This window comes from Fistularia commersonii, chromosome 16, assembly GCF_037954325.1.
Source record: "Fistularia commersonii isolate RoL2024-O1a breed Wild chromosome 16, RoL_Fcom_v1.0, whole genome shotgun sequence".
NCBI lineage: Eukaryota > Metazoa > Chordata > Actinopteri > Syngnathiformes > Fistulariidae > Fistularia > Fistularia commersonii.
In genome coordinates, this window is record NC_141299.1 from 2731593 (window position 1) to 2749819 (window position 18227).

The 18227-nt window shown below is 38.2% G+C and overlaps 1 protein-coding gene across 5 annotated transcripts in view; it reads left to right on the forward strand.

Annotated features, from left to right (window-relative positions):
• Nucleotides 1-17995, forward strand: part of kif1aa (kinesin family member 1Aa) — a 52990-nt gene extending 34995 nt beyond the window's left edge. For 3 of the 5 annotated variants that reach the window (XM_086161655.1, XM_086161659.1, XM_086161657.1), the window contains 20 exons: nucleotides 1474-1636; nucleotides 1732-1822; nucleotides 1916-2034; nucleotides 2135-2187; nucleotides 4061-4169; nucleotides 5821-5887; nucleotides 6315-6399; nucleotides 6497-6602; nucleotides 9602-9628; nucleotides 11492-11606; nucleotides 11936-12069; nucleotides 12159-12220; nucleotides 12300-12445; nucleotides 13002-13190; nucleotides 14086-14157; nucleotides 14235-14356; nucleotides 14500-14643; nucleotides 15325-15517; nucleotides 16215-16333; nucleotides 16407-17995. In XM_086161655.1, the coding sequence (XP_086017781.1) occupies nucleotides 1474-1636; nucleotides 1732-1822; nucleotides 1916-2034; nucleotides 2135-2187; nucleotides 4061-4169; nucleotides 5821-5887; nucleotides 6315-6399; nucleotides 6497-6602; nucleotides 9602-9628; nucleotides 11492-11606; nucleotides 11936-12069; nucleotides 12159-12220; nucleotides 12300-12445; nucleotides 13002-13190; nucleotides 14086-14157; nucleotides 14235-14356; nucleotides 14500-14643; nucleotides 15325-15517; nucleotides 16215-16333; nucleotides 16407-16449 (2159 nt within the window). In that variant the 3' untranslated portion in view covers nucleotides 16450-17995. The remainder of the gene's footprint in view (nucleotides 1-1473; nucleotides 1637-1731; nucleotides 1823-1915; nucleotides 2035-2134; nucleotides 2188-4060; nucleotides 4170-5820; nucleotides 5888-6314; nucleotides 6400-6496; nucleotides 6603-9601; nucleotides 9629-11491; nucleotides 11607-11935; nucleotides 12070-12158; nucleotides 12221-12299; nucleotides 12446-13001; nucleotides 13191-14085; nucleotides 14158-14234; nucleotides 14357-14499; nucleotides 14644-15324; nucleotides 15518-16214; nucleotides 16334-16406) is intronic. The other 2 variants (XM_086161658.1, XM_086161660.1) reach the window with 1 other exon arrangement.
• The last annotated feature ends 232 nt before the right edge of the window (nucleotides 17996-18227 follow it).

Genomic DNA, 18227 nt, shown 5'->3' on the forward strand with positions numbered 1-18227 from the left:
TCTGAGTGGTAGAGGGCAATGGCAGTCATCCCCTGCATTGTGGATCAGGCCATCCAAAGTCTGGGAAGACTTTATACGTCGGCTCTCTTAGACAAAGACATCGGGAAAATCATTCTCATCAGAAAATCAGTCAGAGGGCCTGTCCAAGATCGAGGCAAGCCTGTTACCTGGAAAGTACAAGGTGTGTTGTTACGAGAGTGATGCGGCCTCTGAAGATGTGTGAAGTTGCTTCATTAGCTGTTAGTCCGATGGTGGCAAAATCCTTTGCTGAAATAGTGAAGCAAGGCTTGGGGAGCACCACCCAGCTTGGTTTTGCTGCCGTGGGCGTCCCTGTTCACTGCCCCACCGACAGGAGATGTTCTGGGTTAACGGTCAAAACGTCAAGGAGCGATGGTCCTCAGCTGAGGACCCTGCAGCAAAACCTTGTGGTCTGTGGACGGATACAGGCCTGCCTCAAGGGAGAGGACACCCCTGCCCTGCAGAGTCCACCACATGCACCGTCACAGGTGTGACAGGCCTAAAGGCCAGCAGGAAAGGCCACTGTCTTGTAATGAATGAAGATTTGACTGGCCAGCATTATTCATGCAACAGTGACGATAACTAATATATGTATACAGTGATCCCTCGCTATAACGCGGTTTACTTTTCACGGTTTCGCTACTTCACGGATTTGCATAGTGTATTGTGTTCCGCATTCTGATTGGCTAAAAAGTCACTCCGCTTCTTCTCTACCTGTGCGTCAATAACGTTGCAGTTTAATATGTACACGTACGTAAAACAGCTTGCCAAATTTACATGACGTACATACAAATTCTCTCGCAATTTCGAGTTTCTCTAAAAACCCATAATGTTGACAAAACGCTCTGGACAGACTAAAGCACCTGCGGCAGGGCCCAAAAGGCAGCGGAAGATGCTATCTATCGCAGATAAAGTTAAACTTCTGGACATGCTAAGGGAAGGTAAAAGCTATGCGGCTGTCGGTCGGCATTACGGAATTTATGAATCTTCCGCTCCTTTCATAAAGAAGGAAGAAAAAAACATAAGGACGACAGCAGCAATAAGTTTCGCAGCAGCAATAAGGTCGCGGTGGGCGGTGCTAATCTCCGCAATTTGAAGCCTTCTGTTCACATTGATGATTAAAATTATTATTTGACAGTACAGTACAGAAGTTATTTGTTGAAAAAAACATTTCTAAAGCACAGTACTTTTATTTGTGAACAAATGATTGAGCCTGTAAAATGGTTTGTTCTTTCTTTTCAATGTATAATAGAGAATCTAATTGTATAATAATTGTTAAAAAAAAAAAAAAAGGTTTCTACTTCACGAATTTTGCCTATCACGGGTTCTTTTTGGAACGTAACCCCTGCAAAAAACAAGGGTATACTGTACAGCTTTATCCATCAAAGTGCTCTAAAGGCAAAAATAATTTACTCTTTTTCTTGGATCTTGTTTTCATTTTTGCACTCCACACAGCTGGTGCAGATGACCTACAGAAACCAATGAAAGGCAGTCTGGATGGACAGCTTGACACAATTCTGAAGCACCTCAGGATTGGTAATGTGTTTACTTTTAGGGTGACTGTCCTTCAAGCTTCAAGCATCTCTGCAGAATATGCCGACATCTTCTGCCAGTTCAAGTAATAGCTTTAATCGTATTATTGTCCCTCGATTTATTTATTTTTTTCATAGTTTCCCGTATAAACTGCTGTTTTGTCAATTTTGCTGATTTAAGTTTCATCCACCGCCACGATGAGGCCTTTTCCACTGAACCTTTGAAGAACACTGGCCATGGAACCCCACTCGGCTTCTACCATGTACAGAATGTAAGAATTAACTGCATATATTCCAAATGATGATGCTTGTAACATGTTTTAGCAGGTCTAGTTCTGAAACATCCATGTTTTTTTTTTTTATAGATTGCCGTTGAAGTTACGAAATCCTTTGTTGACTACATCAAGACTCAGCCAATTGTGTTTGAGGTGTTTGGACACTACCAGAAACAGCCTCTACACCCACCTCTTAAAGATGTCATTAGGTAGAAATGCCAACGTCTAGATACACAAAGTACATTTTTATAAGTAATGTAGTGTTTTCATGGAATAGTGCAAGATTATGTATTTTTAAATCTCTACCAGTCTGCATTCCAGCAGAAGGCAGTTCCCATGTGTGATGCCACTGTCCAAACCCGGTAAATACATTCCCTGGCTTACATTCCACAATTTATTAATTTTGCATTGTCTTCATGTAAGTGATGTTATTCTTGCTTAACGTTGTTGGGTGTGAGCAGTGGACTCCGATCCCATGCCTGACCAGGAGAAAGTGCTGGAGATGATTCAATACCTGGTGAACTCACTGTCAGGCCACACTCTCTCCCACGGCTTGGCTGCAACATTCTTACAGGAAGCAAATAAACAAACTCAGTTGCCTGCTCTACCCCACCCTACCTGTACAGTCATTAAAGCTCAAAAGCCGGGTTGGTTATTGATAAGGATCCCAAAGACTCTGTGACTAAATAATCTTTTTATATCAAGCTCTTACCTCTACAACCAGCTTACTTAGTCACTGTAATATTACTTGGCAATGTTGTGTATTTGATCTCCTTATAAAACTGGAGATAGAACGTCACTGAAATACCTGGTGTCCAAGTCGAAACCATTATCATTTGATTTACAATGACTAATCAAGGTGTAATTTAGCATCTTTCAATGGCATCCTTGTTGTTTAAGATTGTCTTAGCAACTGGACTCTTCCAATTTTTGAACCCTTAGAACACACAGGGGTCTCTTCAGGTCACACTGACTTCCTGTAGTTTGTTATATAAATACTAGTTACAAATTTGGGCCCTGATTTCCTATGGGTTTAGTACTTCAGAAGTCAAAGACACTGAGTTGTCACCTGAGTTGGGGTTTAAATTGGGTTCCTTGTGATCTGATATGAGTCACTGACACCTCCCACTGGTGATAAACCATTGGGGTCACATGGATTATCGGTTAACTTCTGGGACTGACCCATCACAGGGTCGAGGTGGCTGAAAAGTCGAGTCCATGAATGTTTCCTTTGGTGAATAATGGTTTCTCAGTGTTGACATAAACGTCTTATTTTCCCCTCATTTAAACAGTCTGTTCTCTCTGGCTAAAACGCAGACATTACTCTCTTAAAATGATGAATAATTAATCAATACCTTTAAAAAGCTTAACAGGTCCAGTTTCCAGTTGCCATGACAGGCTCAAGTGACAAGTACCATGACCTAGTTGACTTACGTTTCACGGCTGATATTTTGACTTGTGAAAGAATTTCAGGTTTAGATGCAAAACAGTAACAAATAGCTACATGCAATAACTAGTATGCCAGTAGCTAGTGAGTACTCTATATAAAGCTGATGAAATAGGTACAACCATTATTGTTCGTAATGCCTCTTGAACTTAACTCTTTTACTATCTGCCGTGAATATATCTATTGGTTTAAAAAAAAAAGTTGAGTGAAGGGTGCTTTTTAATGTAAGAATTCTAAGAGTGCAGTGACTGAGTGAGTCTCTTAATCTCTGTGGTTTTTCTCTGTCCAGTTCTCTTTCTTAGTCCTGGATTAATCCCCTTTGCTTTGGTAGTTGGGAATTTTAATCTCACATTGGATTGCATGTTGTTTTGTTTTCTTGACTCTTAACTCCTTTTGTACCTTAAACAGATAAATATCTGTTTATATAAATATCTTGATAAATATTAAGATGATTGTGTGGCTTTTTATAGTACAAAAATGAAATTGGGACAGAAAAAAAAGGATTCCACATTGCTGCTCACAGGTGAAATGCTTCAGGTTGTTTCTTAGCTACACAAAGAGGCAACACAGTCAAACATATTTACATCTTCCCTATAAATCTGGAGTCAAAAAGGAGCCCCTATAATTAACACAAGTGGTTCCTCTCTCCCCGTATTACAGATTTATTTCCCCCTCCCCTTTTACCCTAAGATTAAGGTTAAGAGTTGACTGTTTGTTTCCTTTGGATATTATTTTCCTCTTTTTCTGCCAGTCTGCTTGCCTAATCTCCACTCCCTGTTTTAACACAGTACCAGCTACCAAGCTGACACCTATGACCCACCCGCAGGCAGGACCTTGCCACTGCAAATATGACCTGATGGTTTTCTTTGAGATCTGTGAGCTCGAGGCAAATGGAGAGTGAGTATCCCCTGTTGGTTCAAAACTTTTGAAAAAAAAAACAAAGAAAATGTAACACATTCATTAATAAATTAAAAAGTTATAGTCAGAGATTGACTTGTACACAAATAGCTATGAAATGACAGTGCTTCACTGTTTCTACATTTTTTTGTTACAACCTTATGTCAAAATGGATTAAATGTATTGATAATGAAAAAAAAAAACACTAACCCAAGCTTACTGTTCTGTATATTTTCTGTGCATCTTGTATTTGCAAGCGTTATTTGCAGTCCTTATGTCCTCCACTGTAAGTCGCTTTGGATAAAAGCGTCTGCCAAATGTAATGCCATGTAAAAAACTAAGAAATCACATGTATATAAGTATTTTCTGCCTTTGTTATGAAGCTCAAAACTGAGCTCAGGTGCTGCTTGTTTCTGCTATGTATGTTGAATTGGGTCAATAGCTTAAGTGGGCTGCACTTAATTCCGTTGATTGGACAGGATTTATAAAGACAAATATCTGACTATTTTAAGGCTCCACAGTTGACTAGTTTTCAGAGCAAAAACCAAGCATGAAGTCAAAGGAATTGTCCGTAGACTGCTGAAACAGGGTTTTCTTCAGGCACAAGTCTTGGGAAGGGGAGAGGAAAAACTCCCAATAAGCACGGTAGACTCCTTCAATCTATAAATGCAAGAATTTTGAAACCACCAGGACTCTTCCTAGAGTTTTTTGGCTGTCTAAACTCTAGTTGAGACTCTAGACTGAGAAATCAAGGGCGAATGATCTTAGTTCAGGAGGTGGCCAAGAACCTGATGGCCACAGTCAGAACTCCAGTGTTTCTCCGTGGAGAGAGCCTTCCAGAAGAACGTCCATCTCTAATGCAATCCACCAGTCAGGCCTGGATGGTAGAATTACCAGACAGAACCCACGTCTTTGTAAAAGGCACTTTGAAGCCCATCTGGACTTTTAATCCAAAGGCCCCTAAAGGACTCTCAGACCATGAGAAACAAAATTCTCTGCTCTGATGAGACAATCTCAAACTCTTTAGCATGAATGATCAGTGTCATGTTTTGGGGGAACCATGCACTACTCACCCGGCCAATACACCCTTACAGAGAAGCAACAGGAACCGTCTGGCTAGTGAGCATAGAGGTAAAGATGAATTTCCTGCAATTTTCAGAGACCTCCTGGATGAAACCTACTCCGGAGCACTCTTGACCACAGACTGGGTCGGCAGTTCAAACTTCCGCAGACAAATGACCCTGCCGACAGCACAAGAAATCCAAAGTGTCTTCAGGCCAACTCTGAATGTCCTTTTCTGGCACAGCTAGAAATCGGACCTGAGTCCAATTGAATATAATAAAACTAACCAAAGATAGGTGCGCCAAGGTTGTGGCATCTTTCAAGAATACTTAAGTTGAAATTTCTGCCAAAGGTGCATCAGCAAAGTATTGAGCAAAGGTTGTGAATACTTAGCTACTTGTGATATATTAGGTTTCTTTTAATAATGATTTATTGAAAGTCTCAAATGTTTCCCATGTTGTCATTATGGGGGGAGGGGGTTAATTTTTTTTAATAAGGTTGTAACATAACAAAATGTGGAAAGAGTAAAGCGTTGTGAATACTTTATGGATACATAGTGAATTAAGTCAATTTTCACCTGTTTGCTTAGATACATCCCTGCGGTGGTGGATCACAAAGGAGGGATGCCTTGCCATGGAATTTTTCTGCTACATCAAGTATATTAATCAAATTGTATCATCATTATGTTGAGTGTCATTCTTTTCATGGTTGAAAAATAAGTCAAAAAGATTTCGTATTAATTTGATGCCAAAATTATGAATTTGAATAAACCTTTTTTTTAACCTGGTGACACCAAGTTACATATGTCTTTGGACACTCCATTTTTTTCACAAGAAAAGGAAAGTAGGAACCCATGCACAATTTTGTATCTCCTGCTTTTAAATTGATCACAGAATTTAAAGAATAAGAAATATTTGCTTTTTTTGTCTGATATTTACAAATGAAAAATATTAACTATAGATTTCATTTTTTTTTTTTTTTCGGTTTGTCACGTAAATGTGAAAAAAAAAAAAAAAATTCAAACATCACTTGAAATCTCTTATGTGCTCTTGATAAACACGCAGCTTTCTCTTGACTCTTCAGGGCCTTCAGAGGCGGATCACTGTCACTATCGTGCACGAGTCAGGGGGTGACATGGAGTGGAAGGATGTCCGTGAACTGGTTGTTGGTCAGTTGAGTTCACAATTTTGTAAACTATAGTGCTCATTGTGATGTGGATGTTTCTTGTTTTTTTTTCTCTCAGTGTAGCTTTATTTTTTTCGCAGGGCGCCTCCGCAGCACTCCTGAATCCCATGAAACTATCACTGACCCCAATATTCTTTCTCTTAACATTTTGTCTGCTGGTTACGTCAGGCCTATGCAGGATGACCGGTATGTACAAATGGCATTACTGGTGCTTTGCATTTGCAGGTCAATAAAACATCAGGGCAATTTTTATGTTTGATTGTGACAGTAAAATCAAAGGTTTCTAGCAGGTTGTATGACCTTGCTGGACTTGGAAAACACTTTTAAATCTGTGACATTTAAGGCAACAGTTTCAGATGAAGGCATCTCTTCACTGCTCATGCCCTGAATCTTAGTACACAAACAAAGCAATTTCACTGCATGTAAAAACGTGCATGGTGGAAGAAACGCAACTCAAATGATACTTTCAACTCTCTTTTTCATTCATTTTAGCATTCCTTTTTATTTCAATATTGTTTTCATGAATCTAATTTCTGAGTTGGATTATAAGCGATCACATGTAAACTGTCTATAATGGTAATAAGCAACACAATATAAAGCCAATTTATTAAAAAACAAATCCTACCAGTTTAGGAATTAATTAATTCAGTTCATGCTGGCTGTGTGACAGTCAACTGTGCATACAGATAGGTGCTAATTATGTTAGAATTATTGTCCTCCTATGTGTGTTATCTTTTCCTGTTTTTCACCTCAATTGTAACCAGTTTCACAGCTAAACCCTAACTCTAAAAAAAAATAAAAAAAATTGCATTCCTTCAGACATGCACCAGTTTACTGCATTATGTTCATTTTAAATTGACAATTACTCATCTCATGAGGAGTTTGATTTTAAATGTAATACATATCTTTGTCGGGTGGATAACTCAAATGAAATGGTTTTCATAATTTCTAAAAGGAAATTGGAAAACATTATTTTTAAAAAAATATGTAAATCTAATAAAAAATGTTTGCTTTTATGTTCGTTTTTTATAGTAAAGAACAGTGATAGGATCAAAGGTTATTTCAATGCTATGCCAACATCATTGAATTTTCAAAAGAATGTTGAATGATCAAATAATTTGATCCATCCAAATTCACCATGATACAGATTGTCTTTTATAACAATATTTTTTGTTCATTTAATCTATTAAATGCAGAGGTATAAAATGTTCAGTGTAGAAGGATTACATTTTATTCTGCAGCCTGGACAAAGAAAGCAACATTTAAGTTTTTAAAACTTGTTTCAAATGAGATTCTATATCAGATTTATTTAATAATGAATGTTACACGATTATGGTTTCAGCAGTTACTAAAAAAAGAACTGCTATATTGGTTTGTCTTCTAAAATAATTTATGATGGTTTATGGGGGCATGGTAGTATTTAAAGGGGGAATGTTTTCTCACCTTGTTATGGCAAATGAAGGCTTTTCTCCTAATCTGAGGGGCTTCCTCAGTTCCTTAGGATCAGGTGTAAATCATTGGCATGTCCTATCATATGAGACATTGTCAGTCACATGGGTCTGTGGGAAAATGAATGAACGGATCACCAATTTGTAACTAAAATATTGTGTCCAAGGTCACTGGGTTTGACAAAGACGACATATTTGCACCATCTCTCTAATTCTGTCCTCTCTGACAAAAATATAGATATTACCGTCTTTGAATGTTGACTTAGTTCTTCAGATGTAAATGAGGCCAACATGAGGAGCTGGGTCTCCCTTCCGTTTTTGCAAACAAATGTTTAATTTTGCCAACTTTTAAGTCCTCACTGAATTTGTGGAGTGTCTGCCCTCCTCATGTGTTCGCAGTCATTGTTCATGTTTGTATATTTGCTTTGAGTCACTGCATAACTGTTTTTTGGACAAGCTAATGCTGTTTAATTTACATTTTTTGCAGGCACATTATTCCTGCATCCTCAGGGCAGTGTTTTATTAAGTCCCCATCAGAGAAAGGTTCGCCAGTGGAAGCCATGAGTTGAACTTCCTCCTTCCGCAGCATTTTCTTGTTCTTTAAGCTCTACCCAGTGTTAGAACTAAGAAATGCAGCACCATCGGACAAACTAAAGTATTTTTTTTTATGCCCTTGCAAGAACACAGGGCTTCTCTTCCTACCTTTTTTATATTTTTGTTTGCCACTTTGACAGATATTGGCAAGCCCATTACACAGCCATGCTTATGGCTGTACTAAAAACCCATTCGACAGGAGCAAGGTGGTTTTCAGACGGATCCAAACAGGGCACATGTGGTCTACATGTTGTGAGTTCTGTTGGTGAGGGCAAAACAGTCCTTATTGTTGTGAAGAATAGATTTATGTTCCATTGTGGGAAACTATAGTTTTACTCTTTTTGCAACGTTCTCGGAGTTCTCGCTATTGTGTGTGTGTGTGCGTTGTTACCGACCAGAGGGTACAATGTGTTCGCTGCACTGTTTGGCTAAGTCAGGTTACTAAATATGCTTAAGATGGGCCTCATTAGGGCTCCCTTCTGATGCATCTTGGTATGTATGGTGTTGCTGTACTGGGAATATAAGGTACTCAATGTACTTATTTATTATATTCCTTTTACACCGGTGATAAAAAGCTGACTACTTTGTTCTTATAGCATTCCAGAGTTTCTTAAGAGCTTGTGTTGCCGAGTAGATTGACCATTCTTTGGTTATCATTTATGTCAAGGACAACTATGTAGTTACCTTTGTCAGCGGATAGGATTGTGACATATTTCACTCTTTTTAGGGTGATATTATAATCCAAGTGCTTTTTTTTTTTTTTTTTTAAGGAAAAGAGGCACGCCGGCCCTAAATACAATCGTTCAGTCCCCTATGGTTCAGTGCTTGAGACCCATGTGACCCCAGCAACTTTCCCGCTGACATCATCTCTTCAGCCATAAGATTAAATAAAGAAGCTAGTCTTTCCATGTAGCGCTACCCAGTGCAAAATCAGTTTCTTTGACAATTGTCTTAAAAAACCTGGGATTTTAATTTTTGGGGCATTTGAACAGTTGTGGGCAGAACAGCCAAGAAATAGGTTCGACAATGCAGCAGTGGCTTGCAGAAATTTGCTTCAAAGTCTGTATGAATGCTCATTTATTTTCTTTTGATTCAACTAACAGATTGTTTTTGTTTTGCTTTTATTTTTTTTTGTTTTTGCAGACAGTTTCTTGATTCGGACATGCCTAGGTATATTTTGTCTCTCCTTTTATGCTTAAGCTATACACCTCATCTTTTATACAATCATCCTGTCACAAAAGCCCTCCAATAATTCTAATTCCCTGTGTCTGTCTCTGCCATTTCTGTCTGCTATCCATGTGCCTTTTGTTCCTCTCCCTCATGAGAAATGAAGGATGAAGCTCTACATGTCCCTACTTGTTGTACTCGATGTTTGAGCAGCTCTCAGGCTGCAGTTTGCATGTCTCGGGGTCTGCATGTATCGCTTTACTGGAGGTGTCAATGTGTAGATGTAACCGCCTCTCAGAACCACTTCACAGGATGATGAGAGTACTTTTAGAAACTTTTTTTCAATTTTGCATTGTAATTTGATTAAAACAGGGTGATATTGTTTATATGTCTCATTCTGGCAACTTTCACCAATGTAAATGAAAGACTGCAGTATTAAGTTACTTCAGACATGCAGGAAGTGGTAACCAATTGAACCACATTGAAATGATTCTTAAATGTTCTTTACCCGCTTTTTTCACCATTGATCCTTAAAGTTAAGTGATACAAAATCATGGTAATAGTCAGTTTCAGAGCATGAACAAGACCAGTGCTGATCCCCTTTGAATTAAATGCTATATTTAGTATCCTATAGTTTACCAAGCCTGATCAGAAAAGTATTCCAATGCGCCTATTGCAATGTAATTTATTTTGTCTAAAGCCCCTTGCCCTGAATGGCAGTGAATTTCTCTGAACATTTTTAAATTTTGCGCAACAGTCAAACTCTGCGAAACAAAACAGCTGACATGTTTCACAAGAAACATGGCTTGATTCCAGGTTTAACAGTTAATAAATAGTGCGCATGAATTTGTGGATTCAAAATGTAATTGCATTCCCATAAGCAAATGAGAGAACTTTGTGCATGTGTCATTGCGTCTGCGAATGGCTTAAAAAATTGGGGCATCTCTGCATTTTCATAGCAGCATCAAGTCCTCTGCACACCTTAACCACACTGCAATGTGTTTTGCATATTTTCTGTGTTCAGTTTCTTAAGATTTCAGTCTGAAGCCAGTGGGTCCAGCATTAATAATGGATGCAATGTTTTGTTTGTGGCTTACAATCTTTAGTTTCCTCTCCAAAAATCTCTTTTTAAGGCTAAATTAGCCAATAGAACAAAATATTTAATATCTTAATTGTGTGACTATTTTCCCCTCTCTAATAATCATGGACAATCATGGAAATCATGGGCATTAGCATTTCGAGTAACTTCGAGACGCAACTGTTTCTTACAGTCTTCAATACTAGAGCAGAATGAATGGTTTTATAAAAGTACTCTTCAACTGTCTATTTCTGGGCAGGTTTTTGGATCGAATCTGTGCTTACACCAACCACTTAATGAGTGTGAAAAAAAGATGCTTATTTCCTTTTGCTCACATCATTTTCTTTCCACTTGGCTGTTGCTCTGTTATTCATTTGACCTGGCCATATCCCCTCCTTCCATTTTCTAACGGTCATGTCAGCTCTTGTCCTGCTGTTGTTGTTTGATACTTTTTCTAGGCTTAGCATGAAATCACTGAGTTTGATGCATGCAACATGATTTCAGTCAGCATTTTTTAGAGTAACACATTTGGAAATGCAATCAATGTATATCGTATCTACATTTCATATTGTTATGTTCTTAGTCTGTCAAAACAAATGTTAGTGTTCATCCATCTCTATGGAAAATATTCCTGATTTGTGGAAATATTTTCCGGTGTGGTGTATGTTTACATCGATGCTGTTCGATAGATTTTATAATCAGTCTAGATCTAACTCCTTCCTAGCCATTCAGATTAAAGGAATTCAACCTTGACCACTAACTAATTTTCATTTGATCGAAAAACCCAGGACCTTTTATCGTTTTGAGACGGCTTGGGACAGCTCTATGCACAATTCCTTCCTGCTAAACCGAGTCACTCCATATGGAGAGAAGATCTACATGACCCTCTCGGCCTACATGGAGGTACATTATTTTTTCACTATATGGACCTTTCTCTGCTTATTTTTGAATGGTTCTTGTAGAAAAAAATCTCAAAACATTCAAAAGATATTTAAGATAATCTTAAAATATTTTCAAGTGGAAGAAATTACTTTGAAATTGTAATTTATTTAAATTCGTAATTGATCAAATTAGAACAAAAGCCTTACATATTTCCAAGTAGTATCATGGAGTATTATTTGCACATATATATATGTATGTATTTATATATATATATTTTATTGTTATTATTATTTTCAAAAGACTGGGAACTCTGGCATTGCCACAAACCCATCCTCTTTTATCACCTGCAGATGGAAAATTGTGCCCAACCTGCTGTCATAACCAAAGATATCTGCATGGTGTTTTACTCTCGTGACACAAAGCTCTCCACCTCACGGTCAATCCGCAATCTTTTTGGCACAGGAAGCCTGAGAGCAGCTGATGGGTGAGTTTTAACATGATTTAGAACAACAAAATGTAGCTCCTATATCCTCTCAGCTAATAACAAGTGTTGCTCTTTCTTTCTTTTACAAGAAATCGTGTCACTGGTGTTTATGAAGTTAGCCTATGTCACCTGGCTGATGCAGGAAGCCCAGGTAAGCTTCCAGACCGTTTTAGTCTTCTCCACTGAGCTTGCCAATGGAGCAATCAAATCCTTCATTTCGGTCATCTCAGGAATGCAGCGGAGACGTAGGCGGGTGTTGGATACCTCCTTGGCCTATGTCCGTGGGGAAGAGAACCTGGCTGGGTGGAGGCCCCGAAGTGACAGCCTTATTTTGGACCATCAGTGGGAGCTGGAGAAACTCTGTCTCCTTCAGGATGTGAGGAATTATACCTATGACAGTTAATTTACATTTTTGAGCTGAAAATGGCAAAAAATGAAACATCCTCAAAAACAGATATCGGATCCATCCTACTCAATGTTTTTGCCCTTGTTGCAATTGATAAGTTTTTCCATCTAGGTGAAAATGACTGGTTTACCTACCCCATTACTGTAAACATGGTAGTGGCCCCCTGATGCCTCAGCCTCTTCTACGTTTAGGTACACTATCAACCTTGCTGGCAAAATCCTAAATTCTTGATATGATCTCTGCTATTGGCATCTAAAGGCGCAAGAATCCTTGCAATATGTTGGGCAATGTTGTAAGTAACGGAGTTCATATTGCCGACAATGGGTTTCAGGAGAGAGGGCGCCCTTCTTGTGAGTTTTCGCAACTCTGTAGATATAAGACATGGATTCTCCTGGGTACTGTTGATAGTGAAGTGGTTTGTATATGACTGATTCCTTTTTAAGATGTATAGGCATATGTATTTAATTTTTTTTTTTATACAAGAATTTAGAACACTTTAATCAGTTATTATAACTTTTTCCTTCAGGTGGAAAAGACCAAGCATTACCTACTGCTAAGGGAGAAGCTGGAGTCCACCTTGCTCTTAGGGCTGGAATCCCCGCCATCCTGTATTACAGAGAAAATTCATGAATCACCCGTGCATCTTGAAGATGAGCAGGATGTCAACAGCACCTCTGACATCACTACAGAGCGGCAGAGAGAGCTCGCTGCAAAGGTTATCACTGAATACAGACTCTCAAACTATATTCAGTTACCAGAAAGGAAGTTGTTTTTTGCCGTGCCAAGTGGGTGCCTAAAACGTTATATTATTCTGGTTTTGTTCTGTTTGTTGTTTTTTTCTCCCAAGAAAACACTTATTGAGATGCATAAGCATTTAGCAAAAATGTCCATGAAACAACTTTTTTTAAGTGGATCAATTTTTTTTCTTCCTTGAGACAGACAGTAGCATTTGATAACATTAGGTAACGATCCTTACAGACAAATCTGTTTTAGGTTTCTGCATAGTGTGCATGCTACTCGCTTTTTTATTTTTCACTTATTTTGTCCATATGCACAATTGCCAGGTCAAAGCAGCCATTTAGTTTAATGACTCCACTCTTGTAACTGCACTGTTGGGGGGAGGGGAGGGGGGGTGCTGCTTGTAAAATTTATTTGGCAGGACACAACCAAATTACTGGCACATATGTATACTGTGTGTATAGTACAGTTAGGACACTTTTCTAAACTGTCCCTTTCTCTAAGTTTTTTTTGAGGCGCCTTCGAAACAACTACTTCTTTTTTCTAAGTAATTCTATATCTCAAATCTTTTTTAAATCCCTTCCATCGTGTTTCTTGGTGCAACAACTCTCATATCGTGATATTTAAAAGCAGTCTAATCATAACAATGTCGGCTTCAGTTTGGAAAACTTTCTGTATCCAATTCAAATGTACTTTTTTATTTAGTTACTGCACAATTAATTATATGAAATCATGGGGAAATCTGTTGCAGGTTCAGAAATAAAGATTATCATTCAAGTACATGCATGGAAAGTTATTTTATAACCAAAGCACTTTTGGTAAGATGGTACTATTATACTCGTTAAGTTAAACTCTACCCTTTTCACACACAGTGTTTGCAGTTGCTCACACACTCCTTCAACAGAGAATACAGTCATGTGTGTGTCAGCGCCAGTGAAAGCAAGGTAGCCCTTTGAAAACCCCAAATTAAAAACTTTTATGTAGACAGTTGGTTTCTCTTGACATGCTTTGTGTGTTCCAGATCTCAGAGATGTCTGTTACAACACTAAATGACTGGAGTTTGATATCTGCTTTCAATAAAATCATACCCTCCTCAACATGTCCTTCTCTGACGGAAGATTGCCATAGCGACACTGAACTTAGGTAAATGCTAAGATACAACATACCTTAGTCAATGTTGAATATAGCAGATGTAATTAAAATTAATAAAAGTGCAACAACGGGTTATTTGAGTATACGATTTAAAGAGCATGTCAGGGCTTACAGTACCCTTCTCTCTATTTCAGATCCCGTATGGCGAGCTCTCGTACTGTCGCTCCCAGTTCTGACACACAATCCGATTCAAATGCCAAGAAGTCTGCCGGTGGATCCTCTGAAGGCAAACCTCACAACCTCAGATTTGTCCCAGACATCCAGGAGATTCGAGTCAGGTAGGTTTACCTCAAAGTAATTTTCAAATACAGAGAAATTGTACATGCAGAGCAGTTTAAAATTATTAATCCCCATAGGGGAAATTCGGGTGTTGTAGCACCGCAGGACAGAGGACAAGACGATAAATATAAAAAGAAAAACAGTAGAAGGATAAAAATAAAGGATAAAAATAGATCAACTATTAGGCGATGACTGGAGTAAAGGAATGTGAGGTAGTGACCAGTGGTATAGATGCAATTCCAGCTGGTCTGAGTCGTCTGCTGTCCAGACTGCTGTTGCACTGGCTGATAGCTGTGGCCGCAAAGCACCGTCTTAGCATTCGGTTGTGCTCCCGGGTGGGATGATCCCTTGGCTACCAATCAACCACAGCTTGTCATGCAGGGGATGAGCAGGATTGTTTGATAGCTCCAAGTTTGCCCTTCACCTTCCCCTCAGCCACCGTTTCAAGACCGTCCAAGTTAAGTCCCACCACCGAGCAGGCTTTTCTCACCATCTTGTCAAGCCTGTTGACCTCACCAGTCTTGGCACGGTGTTGCCAGCCAGCACACTATAGCGAAGAAATGTGCACTGGCTACCATAGACTGGTAGAAGGTCTTGAGGAACCCGCTATAGACATCGAACAACTTCATCCTCCTCAGAAAGAACATGGTGTTCTGACCATTTCACTCCTGTTATTATAGCCCAATTGTGTCAAAGAAGGGGTACCTGCTCTTCTTGGAGCCACACACCAATGGATGGATAAAGCGATATGTGGTTGTGCGACGACCATATGTATACATCTACAACACAGACAGAGATGTTGTGGAGCGAGCTATCATCAACCTCTCCTCTGCCCAGGTTGAGTACAGTGAAGACCAACAGGCCATGCTAAAGGTAGGACGTATACCAAAGCCCTAACTGTACTTTTTTCAAATTTGTTTAACAAAGGCTTCATGGAAAACCTGAAGTACTTAAACAGCTGGCCAATTTTTTGCAATTATCGAAAACATTAGAGAGAACAAAAAAATCCAGTTATTTATACTGGAATTGACTTTGATGGGAAAATTAGATCTTGATAGTGAATTTCTCGAATTTCTCCAAAAATGTAAATAGAAATTATAAGAACTGACAAATAATGACCTGAAAATACCCCTCAAATCCCAGGAAATAAGTGAAGAATTACTTTTATTCTGTAAATATTAAATAAATTGTCTCTATTCACATGTCGGTATTGCTGTGGGGCATCGATTGGCCCTTCCTTTCCCTGGTTTAAATCCAGTAAGTTACTGACCCTAAATTGGTCAAATTTGTAAATAAGGGCATGAATAGTTGTACATCTAGAATATGGGGTTTAGATAATGGATGGATTAATATTGATTCACAACAAATAAAAAGAGGGCTTCCAAAAAAAAATAGAAAGAAAACTGGGAAAACTAAAAATCAACATGAAATTAGGTCAAAATAACAAAAACAAACATTAAATTCAGAACCTTTATGGATAGAAGAGCTTAGAGTCCATAGACACATCAAGTCAAAGATTTTGAAGTATTTTCAGGTTCATTAAAAGAAGCCTTTTTTTCTTTTTCAACAGACCCCAAATACTTTTGCTGTGTGTACAGAACATCGTGGAATATTACTTCAAGCCACTAATGACAAAGAATTGCATGACTGGCTGTACGCATTTAATCCTCTCCTTGCTGGAACTATCAGGTAACATAACTCCCTTGACTGCGGGAAAACACAACAGCGTATCGTCTTTGACAAAGATTCTTCTACCACTCAGGTCAAAGCTGTCAAGAATACGAGCTGGACGAATGAGGATGTGAAGCGACACACTGATGTACATTCCTCCCCCGACACCACCACCACATTCACCAATAAACGATCATCTTTATTCTGTATGTTCTTACTTCACAAGTGTCATTAGCACACTTACCACTCCTTTTGTGTCAGGCTTGTTTCTACAATGTGTCTCAGTCTGATTTGCCTTTTTCAAAGCTGTCTCTCCGTCATTGTTGGCAGATTAGAGAGTTGATGGTGGACAAAGCAACAGATTCTCTTCTCACGTAACAAAAGTATGGTAATGTACTGTAATTGTTTTAGTGACATATCAAGCCTTATACTTATACAGCACACAAGCCTGTCAAATGACTGGCATATTATCCAAAAAAAAAAATTTTGACAGTAGGTAACTGCATTTACATGATTTAAATAAAATCAGATGTCATGGCATTAATTTGTCACAAATTCTTCTAATTCCCTTTGATATTATTTGTCTAGCATGTGTGATACTGTATATTTAGATTTTATACATCTTTGTTTCTGTGTGCATTTATTTACAAATTCATTTATATTTATAAAGCGGTAGTTCATTAAACTTTTAAGATGTTCCTTCGGCATTTCAATATTTTTATGTAAAACCATTGTCCACAACTATGCCTGCAACGAAACTGAATGCTGTTCATGCTGGACTGATTGTGTATCTCAGGTGAGCGAACCTAAAGCACACAGTCAATGATAGTGTTTATTTATTTACATTAGTTACTTGGACAGTTTACACAAGTAATATTGCAAATATTCAAACATTACAATGATTCAAAAGTAGAAGTAGTTCATAGATACTGATAAAGCCACTGCTGTAGTAATTTCTCTATTTATAGCTTGATGACTCAAGAATGCCTTGTTAAAATGTGCATTACCTGGTATCCAACAGATCATAAAAAAATCACTTCTATTTGCCATTATACTATTTATATTGAGTATTTCTTCCTTGTGTTCATTTTACTGAACTTTCTTGTGTGTCATTTCATATCTGAGCCAACCCTAATGATGTGGATAGAGTTGCAAAATTGTCAGAAAATAAATTGTTTCACATTTGTATTTTGTTGGAGTGCTTGCGTTCTCCTGTCTCCTGTTCCCCCTACTGGTATGTAGGGAGTTACCAGGTAACCATATGAAGGTTGAGCTGTCTTGTCTGTCCACGAATGTGTGTAGTAGTTTTCGGTGTCCTGGCATTTTATATGTAGAAATCGTACCTTAATATCATACTTTCACTTCCTTGCCTCACTATATAGACACCTATGACCTCTGGTGAAATTCTTCAAAAACTCATGGGATTTCTGAATCCTACTATTTAAATTGTGATCACTTACAGTTCTGTGCTTCAACATCCTTTTTTTTTCAACCCACATCTCTTTCCCCTTCTGAATGTTTTTGCACTGTATGTAAACATAGCTGCTGTGAATACTGTATTATGAGGTTACACCCATGTATAAAATCTTGAATAGGCCTCAGAGTGTTTGACGTCAAATGTTTGTCTACACAAAAGACAGTGTCATTGATTCAATAAACATGGAAATAATGATGAACAAATTGAACTTTTGCTTTATTGTTTAATATTCAATGAGGCCTTTACAGTGGCAACTTGTGTGGAAATTTACTATCTTCTGGTGACATGTGAAATGAGACAATCCTTCAGAAATGTTTCTCTTATATGTTTTTTTTTACTCTGCAGAAGGATCCCTGTTTTATATGATACAGATTAAAATTAATAAGCCAGGCTTTATACCTCTTCATTTACAAAAAAAGAAAATGGAAATTGAGG